Source organism: Amia ocellicauda, chromosome 1, assembly GCF_036373705.1.
Source record: "Amia ocellicauda isolate fAmiCal2 chromosome 1, fAmiCal2.hap1, whole genome shotgun sequence".
Lineage (NCBI taxonomy): Eukaryota > Metazoa > Chordata > Actinopteri > Amiiformes > Amiidae > Amia > Amia ocellicauda.
Window position 1 is genome coordinate 39,885,234 of NC_089850.1, and position 13,976 is coordinate 39,899,209.

Here is a 13,976-nt window from a genome sequence, read left to right on the forward strand (position 1 = left end):
TGTGCAAATAAATGGAAATAAAATGCTTAACTAATTGTATTTTGAAACGAGCACTTCAAAGATCAAAACAAATCTGCATTTTACAAAGTGGCAGAAAATCTTTCTGGTAGATTTGCTTCAATAACCGTGGCTTTTAAAAAGCAGCCCCTCTTTATACACTGCTCAAAAAAATTAAGGGAACACATAATCATCACAGTATAACACCAAGTCAATTAAACTTCAGGGATATCAATCTGTCCAGTTAGGAAGCCTTAGCGTTTGTGAATCGATGTCACCTGTTTTGGTGCAAATGAAAGTGACAACAGGTGCACTGGAGAGGCAACAGCAAGACAACCCCTAAAAAGGGAATGGTTTTGCAGGTGGTGGCCACAGACAATTGCTGTCTCCTTATCCTTCCTGACTGATTCTTCTCTAGTTTTGTGTTTTGCTACTGTCCTTGTCACTACTGGTAGCATGAGACGGTACCTGCAGCCCATTCAGGTTGCACAGGTAGTCCAGCTCCTCCAGGATGGCAAATTCATACGTGCTGTCGCAAGAAGGTTGTCTGTGTCTCCCAGTACAGTCTCAAGAGCATGGAGGAGATCCCAAGAGAAGGGCTGTTACACGAGGAGACCTGGACAGGGCCGTAGAAGGCCATCAACCCAGCAGCAGGAGCGGTATCTGCTCCTTTGTGTGAGGAGGAACAGGAGGAGCACTGGCAGAGCCCTACAAGACCTCCAGCGGGCTACTGGTGTACATGTTTCTTACCAAACTGTCAGAAGAAGACTCCACGAGGGTGGCATGAAGGCCCGATGTCCTCTAGTGGGACCTGTGCTCACAGCCCAGTACCGTGCAGCTCGATTGGCATTTGCCAGAGAAGACCAGAATTGTCAGGTCCGCCATTGGCTCCCCGTTCTCTTCACAGATGAGAGCAGGTTCACACTGAGCACATGTGACAGACGTGAAAGAGTCTGGAGACGCCGTGGTGAATATTATGCTGCCTGCAACATCATCCAGCATGACCGGTTTGGCGGTGGGTCAGTGATGGTCTGGGGAGGCATATCCTTGGAGGGTCACACAGACCTCCACGTGCTAGCCAACGGTACCCTGACTGTTGTTAGGTACCCAGGATGAAATCCTCAGACCCATCGTCTGACCTTACGCTGGTGCAGTGGGCCCTGGGTTCCTCCTGGCACAGGACAATGCCTGGCCTCATGTGGTCAGAGTGTGTAGGCAGTTCCTGGATGACAAAGGCATTGATGCCATTGACTGGCCCTCACGTTCCCCAGACCTGAATACAATTGAGAACCTTTGGGAAGTTATGTATCAGTGCATCCGACGCCGCCAAATAGCGCCATAGACTGTCCAGGAGCTCACTAATGCCCTGATCCAGGTCTGGGAGGAGATCCCCTAGGACACCGTCCGCCGTCTCATTAGGAGCATGCCCAGACGTTGTCGGGAGTGCATACAGGCACGTGGGGGTCATACACACTACTGAGTCACATTATGATTTGCCGTGATGAAATTCACGCAAGTTGGATTGTTTACTTTTTTACTTGTTTACTTTGATTTTCGGTGTGAGATTGAATCCAGCCCTCAGTCGGTTGGTGATTTTGGTTTCCATTGACCATTGCTACGTCATCTTGTTCTCAACGAATTACACAATGTACAGTAAAGATTTTGATCTTTAATATATTTCGTTCATTGAGATCCGATGTGTGATTTAAGTGTTCCCTTAATTTTTTTGAGCAGTGTATATCTGTCCAACCAAAGACAAGCTAACTCTGAATGCAGATAGGTAATGATAACATGGCAAGAGATAAACCTTGTTGTCAGCAGCTCTGACTTTTTCATGGTTTGATCATTTTTATGTACAGCAGTGGTCACTGGCAACCTCTTTACCTATGTCTCCATGCCATAAGAACTCTTTGTACATGAACATATCTACACTGCATATCGGTGTTTATGTAGCTAAATCTGAGAATATAGTTGCAAATGTCTGTTATGGCTATTTTTGTTGCAAGTGGTGCTGAGTAAGTGCTTCTTGTATATTGTATTAGAATCACCAGATCAAATTTCCTTTTGCTCTTTGAGGCATGCCGGTCTTTTCTGGCAGTAAAGCAACATTTATAGGTGTAACAGATGAGAATATAAAAGAAGATGGGACACTATGCAGCTGATACCAATGGGATTTGTTTCTAACCATTGTGCTATACTTAAGCATTCTGATAACATGTTAATATCTCTTTATTTAACATTGAGGTTCAGTCTTTAACAAAGGCCTTCTTTGTTTTGTTTTTGTAGACTGTTTCACAACATGATCAGGCATACACCAAGAAGGATTTATTTTATGCACGTATCTGCTCTTCCATCTGAAAGAGAATGTTGGCCTTCAGAACCAGTGACCTGAGGAACACATGCAGTTGATTCCCAGTGCTGCGCTCTCTGCTCGGCTGGCTCTATGCATCAAGTGCCTTTTCCTAGCTTTGTATTGCTCTTACTTTGTAATACTCAATAAACTGCCTGGCTGCTTTTATAAATGGTCGGACCAATAACTAACAAAGGGGAAACATCCCATTTAACAAGGGATGTAGTGCAGCCTTCATCTGGACAAAATGCCATTATCCGAGATACAGCACTGATTTGGGATAGTTAATGGTTCTGTGAATTACTCTCTTGAGATCCTGTCTGAATTAAAATGGGGAGTAGGTAAATTAGTTCAGAGATTCGAACATTTGCTCATGGATATAATTTAGATAATAGCTGCATGTTACTTTGTATCTATTAAGGAATAGTAGGGGATTTAATGAGAAATATTTTAAGGGAGTTGTTTAGTCAGAGAGTTAAAACCCTTTATCTGCACTTTATGCCCTGCTTACTGTGGCAGTGGGGAAAAAGAAAACAAGATGTGGTTTTTTTTTTCCTTTATGTGTTAGTTTTAACATTTGTACATTTTACCACTGCTTTAGGATGCCTCATGTGGTATCATGGGGTTCAAATCCAGATTTGATTACTGTTATGTTACTTAAACATAGGTATGAGCAGCACCCTCAATAATTTACAAGCATTTAAAAGTAATTTCACAGTTATATGAAGTTATGATTTTCAGTTTACTGTGAATATCTATTGTTTTTTATTTTTATTTTACTTAAACACATATTGATTCCCTGACATTTAGATTAAAACAATTGATTGATGTAGTCAATCCATGCTTTATTGAATAAAATACAGTGCAATTTTCCATGCAGTTGTGCTTCTTTGTAAACCTTAAAAGTGCCTATAATGAAATGCTAAAATAACAAATATAACCCAAGAAAGACAGAAACACAGGCATAGCCAACCTGTATTACGCACTCACTATTCAGATGAAATTTGAAGTCCATGTACATCAAAGTTTCTGATTTGTTTACAATTTGTATCACAATTATAATTTGAATATGTTCTGCTCATAAAAAAGCAGGATAGATCTGTTTGATAAAACAAACAAATTGTGTTAAGGTAGAAAATGCCTGAACACAAAACACACATTGCACTTGTGTTTTCAAATTGTGTTTTATAAATGAAGGATGTCAAAAAGGCAGGAACGGGTAAAAAAAAAACTGGTACGGGAAATGCGTCCAGTCCCATTTTCTGTGGAGAGCAACATTTAAGTAAGAACAAAAGGAGGAAACTGTTTCAATGTTGCACACCAGATGGGTTTACAGCTGGGCAGCTGAGTGCCACAGAGTCATTCATCATCTTCCTAAGGCTCCTGATCGCAGTGAACTGGAAATGTTCCCGCTATGCCCTGTAGTGGACGTTTGAGTCAGGACTGACTGCTGGTCACTGGGGCATTGTCTGACAGATCAAGAAGGGATATACAAAGGTAGGTTGTGAATGCAACCTTGGTTATCTGAAAAAGGAAGCACTGCCCAAGTAGGAACCCTCTTTGAAAACGTCACTCTATCAAAGCTGGCATTGGCCCATGCGCACATCACTCAGAACAGGGCCCTTCCCACTTCCTGTTCTATAAAACGTGATGCCTGCACAGATTCATCCTCTTTTACTGGGACAGTGTACTCCAGCGCACCCTTGCAACCCTCGGGCAGTGCTTCCTTTTTCAGATAACCGGGATTGCATTTGCAATGGTGCCAGGTGGCCCTCAGTTCTTCGAGGAGGTCAGGAAGCAGCGGGAGGGCCCGTGTGGAGCTGGAGACACTCTGAATCACCGTTCAGAACTCCCAGTCCTGTCTTGCTGGAGCAGGAGGGGTGTCCTCGCTCAACAGAGGAGGAGGGGTGGGTGAGACCAGCGCCTCCTTCATGAGCTCCGCCTCAAGCTCTGAGTCCGTGTATGGACCCAAAGACGGACGGTCCTCCTCCCAGGTGGCCTGTCTACTGCTCTCATCTGGGGATGGGGCAGATAGACTCCCCTCAGACTCCAGCGGCGCTGTGTGAGCCGGTGGTGGAGCGTCATGGTGTAGAGGGGGCGGCACCTGTTGCTCTGCTTGCTCTGCTTGCACTGCCTGCGCGGTCAGTAGAGTGCAGATTTAGTCCATCCTGCTGTGCAAAGCATGGATGGCTTCATCGCGCTCTCTGTCTGTGGAGCCAGACCTAGCAGCGGGGAGGGGGCTAGCGACGACTCAGAAGAGGTGGAGGCAGCCCATGGGTGTCGCTCTGCAGCTCTTACCTGTCACACACGTGCTCACGCGGTTTCCGGGGACACTGGGTGACGTGTGGTTTGGGGTCCGAGGGGGTCAAGGGTAGTAGACCTCCAGACGTAGATCTAAAACTGAGGCCTGCACACAGGGACAAGGAGGCATAGCAGAGCTCTTTCTCAGAGCAGAGAGAGCAAGATCTCCTGCAGGCGCAGCTGCGGTTTGTAGTGCAGATGCAAGCCAGCAGAGGACCCCATCATGTGGGCGAGATCTCTTACAACACACCGAGGCTCAGGCTGGGCAGCCGGGCCTCAGATTTTACTGCCACTGCTAGCGCTCCTGCTGTGGAGGAAAAAGTCCTGTGGACAAAGAAACAACACAGCAAGCAATTGGAATACATATAGCACTATACAGACACGACTATTATTTTTAAAAGTGCACTATTTAAAACAAAACTGAAACCGAAAGCGCAGCCAAAGCTCCAGTGCGCGGAGGGAACAGAATCAGATTAGCTATCAATAATAACTAATACAACAATAGAGACACACACACACACTAATAATGGTGGCGAACAACACAGCCGAAGCCAACCAACCGAAACGGTGGTAATAATAATAATAATAATAATAATAATAATAATAAGGTCTAGCACACAGACAAGACACAGAGAGCTCACATTCTCAGGTCCAGCAAAATGGCAAAAGAGGACGAACCTGCGCTGACGTCATGTTTTATAGAACAGGATGTGGGAAGGGACCTGTTCTGAGTGACGAGCATAGGGGCCAATGGCAGCTTTGATAGAGTGACGTTTTCGATCGGGTTCCTACGGAAGTGCGCAGAAACCCCTCCCCCTTGGGCAGTGCTTTAGACTTGAACAATAACTGTAAACAGCACCAGAAGTTCGTTCCTCCATACACACTGACAGGGCAGGTGCACAGCACAGCTCTGAGAGCACCCGGTTAACCATAACCACCACTTATAGGCAGACAGGTTTAGATTTTGTGTGGATAAAATTAACATTTGTTTTGCACTTATGTTGTAAGTCGCCCTGGATAAGGGCGTCTACCAAGAAAAAATAAATAAAATAAAGTAATAATAATAATAATAATAATAATAATAATAATAATAATAACATCAAATCAAACATCCTGACCTCAGGTGTTAATGTTTGTGCAGTACTATGCCTGAGACCACGCTGAATGCCATGTCATACCTCTTTCTTGCCATCTTTGGTGCTGGAGTGATTTTGCAAGATGTATATGATATATATCTAGTCCTGGTACAATGTACAGATGGTCAAGATAATATTTCAATTCCAAGAGCATTAATATTTATTGTTTTTATACATTACTCTTATATATACTATATATTAAAGACGTTACAACACATAGGGTCTATTCATCACAAGCCATAGTGTGACTTGAGGGTCAGCCATGTGTGTAAGGCTGGTAAGGCTGGTTTGGTTCTGTCTTCCTGTTGCTGTGACTCAGTAGACCGGATTACGTCCAGCAGAGGCCACTCTAAGCACACTTTCACACCAGCTGATCCCAGGATGGCCAGTTCACATGGCTGACACTCCACCACATGCCTGTTCTTTTGCCCTTTCTTTTTGTTTCTCTTAATTTCTTTTTTTTGGTAATATTCTCTCTGAATCACATAATTTCTTGTCACAGCTGCTGATGTCATTCACTGTTTGGAACTGGGTACACAAACCTCTGAAACCTCACTCTCTAGAACCTAGTGCCACAACATTCATTGTCAGGCTCATAAGATACTGTTACTCAATTATTTGGGAAATTTGGCTGTCAGGCCCTATTGTCAGAATTACTTTGTTATACCAGAACTGACCTGCCTAAAAGCAAATATTGACAGCTAGCTTGAAAGGGCAGCCCGGTGAACAACATAATAACAGTCATATCACTTGCTCTTGTAATTGGTCAAATGATTGACTCCTGATGGCCAGGGGGATACCCGGGTCAAATCAGCTAATGCAGACATTTCTCTTTAGCAGCAGCCTTCCTGTCTCTAGAGCAGGCTATGAGCCCTGGGTTGAGAAATAACCAGTGAGGACTCTGTCAAACAAATGTCAGTCTTCATCAGTTAAGTCACTGAAAGTACAATACATGTGACAAAAACATTGTAATTTATATTTATTTCCACCATTATGGAGCATTATTTTAGCTGTTTGTGGTCTTTTAAAGGACGACCAGTCTTGCAGCATGAGAAGTATTTGTTGGGAATGCAGACGTCTTTTTTTCTATCATTTACTCTGTCATTAAAAAAAAAATGCAATATTCCAATTGCCAACAAACACAAACAAACATGAAATTTTTCAGAATCCACAGTGGAAAATGTTGTTTGTTGAATAACTTAAATAGCTCCCAAATGTAATTACGGGTCATGTGCACCTTTTGCCTTGGTCTTCAGATGACCTGATTGACTCCCAAGAGTACAAGTGTGCTCCAGGCCGTGATTCTAATCCTTCTCTATAACATTTTTATACTGTTTAACTCTTAAACCAAAATTAATCAGAGAATTCAGAGATTCCTTTAGCCTGTAGATCTGGAATTAGTGTATCTCAGTGTAGATCACATGCCAGAGCACAGTGTGTCAATATTGGACATCAGAGCATTCATTTAACATGTAATAAGTTACAATAACCTGAAACATTTAATAACATGAAAATAGACAGGTAGACACAAACACACTAAGTTTCTTGTTTTGAAGTAGATTCTTTCATTCCAAATTGTATACATTCAAAATTAAAATAAAAAATCTTACTAAACAAATAAAGAAAAAATACAATTGAAATCTCTGAGGTACTTTCTCCAATAACAACAGAACAACACAATGCTAACCAGTAGTATCATAAAAAGCCTGTTTACATTTACACACCTTCTGTGGACATAAGTAAGTGCTGAGCCTGTGGCAACGGTATCCCATTGGGGGGTTACACCAAATTAAACAAGGTGATTAATATCCTTTTTTCAAAGATGCATGGCACTTGATTTCCTCCTTTCAGGGCAGCAGTGCATCAAGAAACCGCTGACTCACATTAAATGTAAATATACCTTAGGGAGAGACACTTAATCATAGCTGACAGAAACAGGGCTGCTGAATACTCAGAAGGTTAGCAAATCTTGCGTTTCTTATGGAATTTTGAACAGAAAACTCAATGTAAGCTAAAGCAATAAAAACTAAAAACCCAAAGCTCCTTTCTGTTTTCGCCGAGAATAATAGTTAAAAAATGAACCAGCACCATCATTTAACAACTTTATCACTAGCCAACCTCGACTTGACTTTTTTTTTTCTTTGTGTAAAAAGGCAGATGAAAATAACACGTGCTTATTTGCAATATCAAGCATAACTCAAAATAAAGCTCTCACACACTCTTAATGTTAAAGATTCCTGGTGACACGAATAAAATTATCATCAGGATAGCAATATTAGAAGGACACAATGAAGGCAGCAGAGATGATGGGGTTTAGGGCAGAAAGGCAGAAGTCTTGAGTAACATTACCAAAGTACTTTACTTATTGAGGATCGTAATATAAACAGCACTCTATGAAGAATTGCTCGCCAAATGCAACATTTTGTGGAGACTCAGATCTGTGTCTTAGGGTCCAGCAGACTGTGGCTAAAAGCAAGCATGGATCTCAAGGGAGTTGGTAATGTACATTCAGCTAAAATACGTAGTTGCTTCTGCCAAGGGTTAATGTATTTTACATTAAGCTCCATAACCTTGTTGTCTAAACCATTACGTCACAGAGAAATGAAAGCAATTACCAGTTGGGACAGCAAATTTAAGTACTGATGAATGTAAACATCCATGTTAAACATATTGTTGTTTGCTATTTACCCATATGTGGCAGATCAGTGAAAGCAATTAAAATGATATGGTCACAATGAAAGGAAACCAGAGTGACATGGGAATGGAAAAAAAAATCTAATTGTAATAATTATTTCATCCAGAATACATAGATTTGCTTCTGAAAAAAACATTGATTTTAGAAGAACATATTGCTGTGGATTATTAATATTGAAATTAACATAGTATATGGTATTGTCTTTTTATTTTTATTTTCATTTACGGTGCTGTTATTTTTTAATACAGTAATTTACCTTAATTTCAAACCAGAACTGCATATTCTGTTGGTTTCAGGCAGGGTTACGGGTAGGGTTACCTATATGGTTAGGGCTAGCGCTAGCGTTAGGATTGGGGATGAGGTTTGAGTTCGAGTATTGGAATTAGGGTTTGTGTTTGGGTTTAATGATTGGGATTAATGTTAGTTAAAGATTAGGACTTTACATTTTTCATTCTACATATCCTATGTACATATGTATTTGAATTAAACTCCCTTAATTTAGTTTTTATCAGGGGTTCTGGTTGAGGTTGGGGTTGAGCTGTGCTAGACAGAAACTTTATTTCTCCAGATTCCCCCTAAATACCTGTGCCTGCGTTGCGAGGAAGAAGCATCCTTTCATCCTAATAAATATCACTAATATAAATTCCGTGGACCTTCAAAGGCACTCATTAAGGGTATAATTCTTCCCTTGATATAAAATATTGTCTATAAAGGACTACAGAGATGTATGAAAAAGTGTGCTGTACGCAATGTTCACCAGCAATTGTACATACAGTGAGAACAGCTTTCATATCAATGATAAATTAGGTCTTGCGACAGGCAGCCCGGTGATCATGTATATATTTCACTCTTGAGAATCTGTACTATTAACAGAGCTATAAAAAAAAACATCCCTTAATAACAATTTTATTTCTGCTAATTAACTTTGCCTATAAGTCCTTGTCCATCCATAGAGAAATGGAAAGTGATAATGATCTCACACCACTAAGTGCTGTAAAAACTGTTTTCACCATCATGTATTAGCTTTCATAGAAAATTGTCCCTTCCATTAAAGAGTACATGGCATGTATGTCAAGTATTAAATATATAATATCCTTTGTGCCATCAATCCAAGACATGGATATACACTCACCTAAAGGATTATTAGGAACACCTGTTCAATTTCTCATTAATGCAATTATCTAACCAACCAATCACATGGCAGTTGCTTCAATGCATTTAGGGGTGTGGTCCTGGTCAAGACAATCTCCTGAACTCCAAACTGAATGTCTGAATGGGAAAGAAAGGTGATTTAAGCAATTTTGAGCGTGGCATGGTTGTTGGTGCCAGACGGGCCGGTCTGAGTATTTCACAATCTGCTCAGTTACTGGAATTTTCACGCACAACCATTTCTAGGGTTTACAAAGAATGGTGTGAAAAGGGAAAAACATCCAGTATGCGGCAGTCCTGTGGGCGAAAATGCCTTGTTGATGCTAGAGGTCAGAGGAGAATGGACCAACTGATTCAAGCTGATAGAAGAGCAACTTTGACTGAAATAACCACTCGTTACAACCGAGGTATGCAGCAAAGCATTTGTGAAGCCACAACACGTACAACCTTGAGGCGGATGGGCTACAACAGCAGAAGACCCCACCGGGTACCACTCATCTCCACTACAAATAGGAAAAAGAGGCTACAATTTGCACAAGCTCACCAAAATTGGACAGTTGAAGACTGGAAAAATGTAGCCTGGTCTGATGAGTCTCGATTTCTGTTGAGACATTCAGATGGTAGAGTCAGAATTTGGCGTAAACAGAATGAGAACATGGATCCATCATGCCTTGTTACCATTGTGCAGGCTGGTGGTGGTGGTGTAATGGTGTGGGGGATGTTTTCTTGGCACACTTTAGGCCCCTTCGTGCCAATTGGGCATCGTTTAAATGCCACGGCCTACCTGAGCATTGTTTCTGACCATGTCCATCCCTTTATGACCACCATGTACCCATCCTCTGATGGCTACTTCCAGCAGGATAATGCACCATGTCACAAAGGTCGAATCATTTCAAATTGGTTTCTTGAACATGACAATGAGTTCACTGTACTAAACTGGCCCCCACAGTCACCAGATCTCAACCCAATAGAGCATCTTTGGGATGTGGTGGAACGGGAGCTTCGTGCCCTGGATGTGCATCCCACAAATCTCCATCAACTGCAAGATGCTATCCTATCAATATGGGCCAACATTTCTAAAGAATGCTTTCAGCACCTTGTTGAATCAATGCCACGTAGAATTAAGGCAGTTCTGAAGGCGAAAGGGGGTCAAACACAGTATTAGTATGGTGTTCCTAATAATCCTTTAGGTGAGTGTATATCGTTATCAGATACTGTTTACATTACTGAGCACAGGCAGCAGAGCTGAGGGGGGCAGGCAATCTGGAGAGCTAGGCGGGCTTTGGCCCACTCATAACCTAGGCCACCCGTATTGACCTCTCTAGAGAAAACAAGCCAAAAACACAGTATATGCATTTCCCAGTAACACATACTATATTGACATTTTTGTGTTGATTATAAATAGCATTGTGAAGATAATACTCCTCTATGGTAGGTTATATGCAGCTCTTGCTCTGTTCCTCCCACTTCTATAATTTGACAATGCTCTGCTAACAGGCGGACATATCATTATTAAAGGCTGGGAGGAAACAATGTGCATCAAACATGCCAGTATGAACCATTGGTCCAATTTCCATAATTATTTGGACCAGTATAATTTCAGCGCTGGCCCAACACCAGTTACCGGCTGGGTATCTCCCCCTGGGTCAACATCCAGTGTCAGTGGCATTTCCAAAATGTTTCTTGATTATCTTTTCAATATGTTACACAAATTTGTCTTAAAAATAATTTTGACATTTGTTTTCCCTTTCCCTTACAGCATTACATTTTCACAAGCACAAAAAAACACAAAGAAAGCAATTCCCAAATATACAACTCCCAAATATACAATTTGACATTGACATAATACTAGCTGACACCCAAGGGAGAGCCAAACCTAGTCTGAATATCGAGCGTAATCTAATGCAAAATGTAGCTACTATATGCCTCCTTTACTCGATTGTGTTTCTAATACCTAAACAAAGATGAGAACATCTCTGAATGCAGGACTAGGTGTAACTTCATATTATTGACTAAATTTGACTATTGTCAATGCTAATACTCAGATAATAGCCAGATCACCAGCACTAACCAAAGTCTAAATTGACTAAACCTAATCCAACCCCATTTTGTACTGGTAGTGTATAATGAGCATTAATTCCTCATTAAATCTGATAGTGTGTGAAGACATGATATGTATATATGATCTACTTCATTTATTAAAAATGAATTCCATATGAATAAGAACCTTTAAATCATTACACATTAACATAATTGAATTACAAATTAATTTAATCTGAGTCCAGAATTAAACTGTCAGAATTCATGAGGAATTAATGCCCATTATTGTAAGGTGTTACTGTATTATTCACTATAAGATTTAGCTTAAATTGTAGCAAATCAAATTTACTAAGCTTAATCCAACCCCAAGACCTAATCATTGGACCTTATTTTTTTAAATCAGGAAAGTTGATTTAACTATGGAGGCATGAGATGCATTCATCTTTTGGATTAAAAAAAATATAATTTATGAAAACATAAAATAACCTATAGTCTGTATATAAGATACTTAAAATATGTACTTCAAACTCCACCCCCAGTGCAGCAGTAAAGAGACATACATCCGTTCATTTAGCAAAGCATTATCTACCTTTTTTGATCCACAAAAGTACTACCATGACAAACTCTTCTAAAAGTGAGGCAAAGACAAAATACATAATTTCACTGGCCTCAGCTCTTGCACTCTCGCGTTTACTTGGATTGAAATCTTGAAGTTTGAAGGCCTGCCTTCCATAGACAGAAATGTCTTGGATTGCCAAGTTTTGTAAGGGGTCAGAGCAGACAAGATCAGAATAGGTTGCCACGGCTCATAACAAAATGCACCGTGTAGTTCTATTTCTATTGATGAAAATTCAGATGATCAATCACTGATGGGATCTTGACAGTAGAAGTCCTTTCAAGGGCCTGGTAGGGCTTTGGGACTTTTTGACCGATACAGTAACTGTAATGACCTCCTTTTTTATATATCCTTTGAAATTTAAAACTGGAAAAAAAACTTCCTCTGCTGCAGGACACAAATAATAGCAACAGCAACAACAACAACAATAATAATAATAATAATAATAATAATAATAATAATAATAATAATAATAATGAATAGTACAATAAGAACCTTTCTTTTCTCCACCAAACAATACAACATAATTTTGTTTATCATGATTTGAAACTGAAAGGTCTTAAGAACTCCTGTGAGTGTAAATAATTCAGTGCTCTAATACAAGTCACACCCTCAAACCTTATGAGCTGAATAATTCAGAAACATATTTGATACTGGTTTTGCAAATAAGAAAACACATTTTAAGTTTTAAGATATGTCTGAAATAGGAAAACAACAATCATTATTGAACTGTTCTGAGGATTAGTACACCGATCAGCCATAACATTATGATCACTGACAGGTGAAGTGAATAACACTGATAATCTCGTTATCATGGCACCTGTCAGTGGGTGGGATATATTAGGCAGCAAGTGAACATTTTGTCCTCAAAGTTGATGTGTTAGCAGCAGGAAATATGGGCAAGCGTAAGGATCTGAGCGACTTTGACAAGGGCCAAATTGTGATGGATGGACGACTGGGTCAGAGCATCTCCAAAACTGCAGCTCTTGTGGGGTGTTCCCAGTCTGCAGTGGTCAGTACCTATCAAAAGTGGTCCAAGGAAGGAAAAGCGGTGAACCGGTAACAGGGTCATGGGTGGCCAAGGATCATTGATGCACGTGGGGAGTGAAGGCTGGCCCGTGTGGTCCGATCCAACAGACGAGCTACTGTAGCTCAAACTGCTGAAAAAGTGAATGCTGGTTCTGATAGAAAGGTGTCAGAACACACAGTGCATCGCAGTTTGTTGCGTATGGGGCTGCGTAGCCGCAGACCAGTCAGGGTGCCCATGCTGACCCCTGTCCACTGCCGAAAGCGCCTACAATGGGCACGTGAGCATCAGAACTGGACCACGGAGCAATGGAAGAAGGTGGCCTGGTCTGATGAATCACGAGTTCAAGGTGTTGACTTGGCCTCCAAATTCCCCAGATCTCAATCCAATCGAGCATCTGTGGGATGTGCTGGACAAACAAGTCTGATCCATGGAGGCCCCACCTCGCAACTTACAGGACTTAAAGGATCTGCTGCTAACGTCTTGGTGCCAGATACCACAGCACACCTTCAGAGGTCTAGTGCAGTCCATGCCTCGACGGGTCAGGACTGTTTTGGTGGCAAAAGGGGGACCTACACAATATTAGGCAGGCGGTCATAATGTTATGGCTGATCGGTGTATGTCCTAACTAAAACTTCTGAGATGACTGGGCTACAGGGACCAAA

The 13,976-nt window shown here is 41.2% G+C and overlaps 1 protein-coding gene across 2 annotated transcripts in view; it reads left to right on the forward strand.

Annotated features, from left to right (window-relative positions):
• The window catches only part of LOC136749934 (sterile alpha motif domain-containing protein 12), a 51,287-nt gene that overhangs the window by 10,205 nt on the left and 27,106 nt on the right, over positions 1-13,976 (forward strand). The window contains exon 6 of one of the 2 annotated variants that reach the window (XM_066704596.1): positions 2,284-3,220. The exons of the other annotated variant lie outside the window; for it this stretch is intronic. Within the exon in view, the coding sequence (XP_066560693.1) occupies positions 2,284-2,300 (17 nt within the window). The 3' untranslated portion in view covers positions 2,301-3,220. Of the gene's footprint in view, positions 1-2,283; positions 3,221-13,976 lie in introns of those variants that run through there. 2 annotated transcript variants of the gene reach the window in all.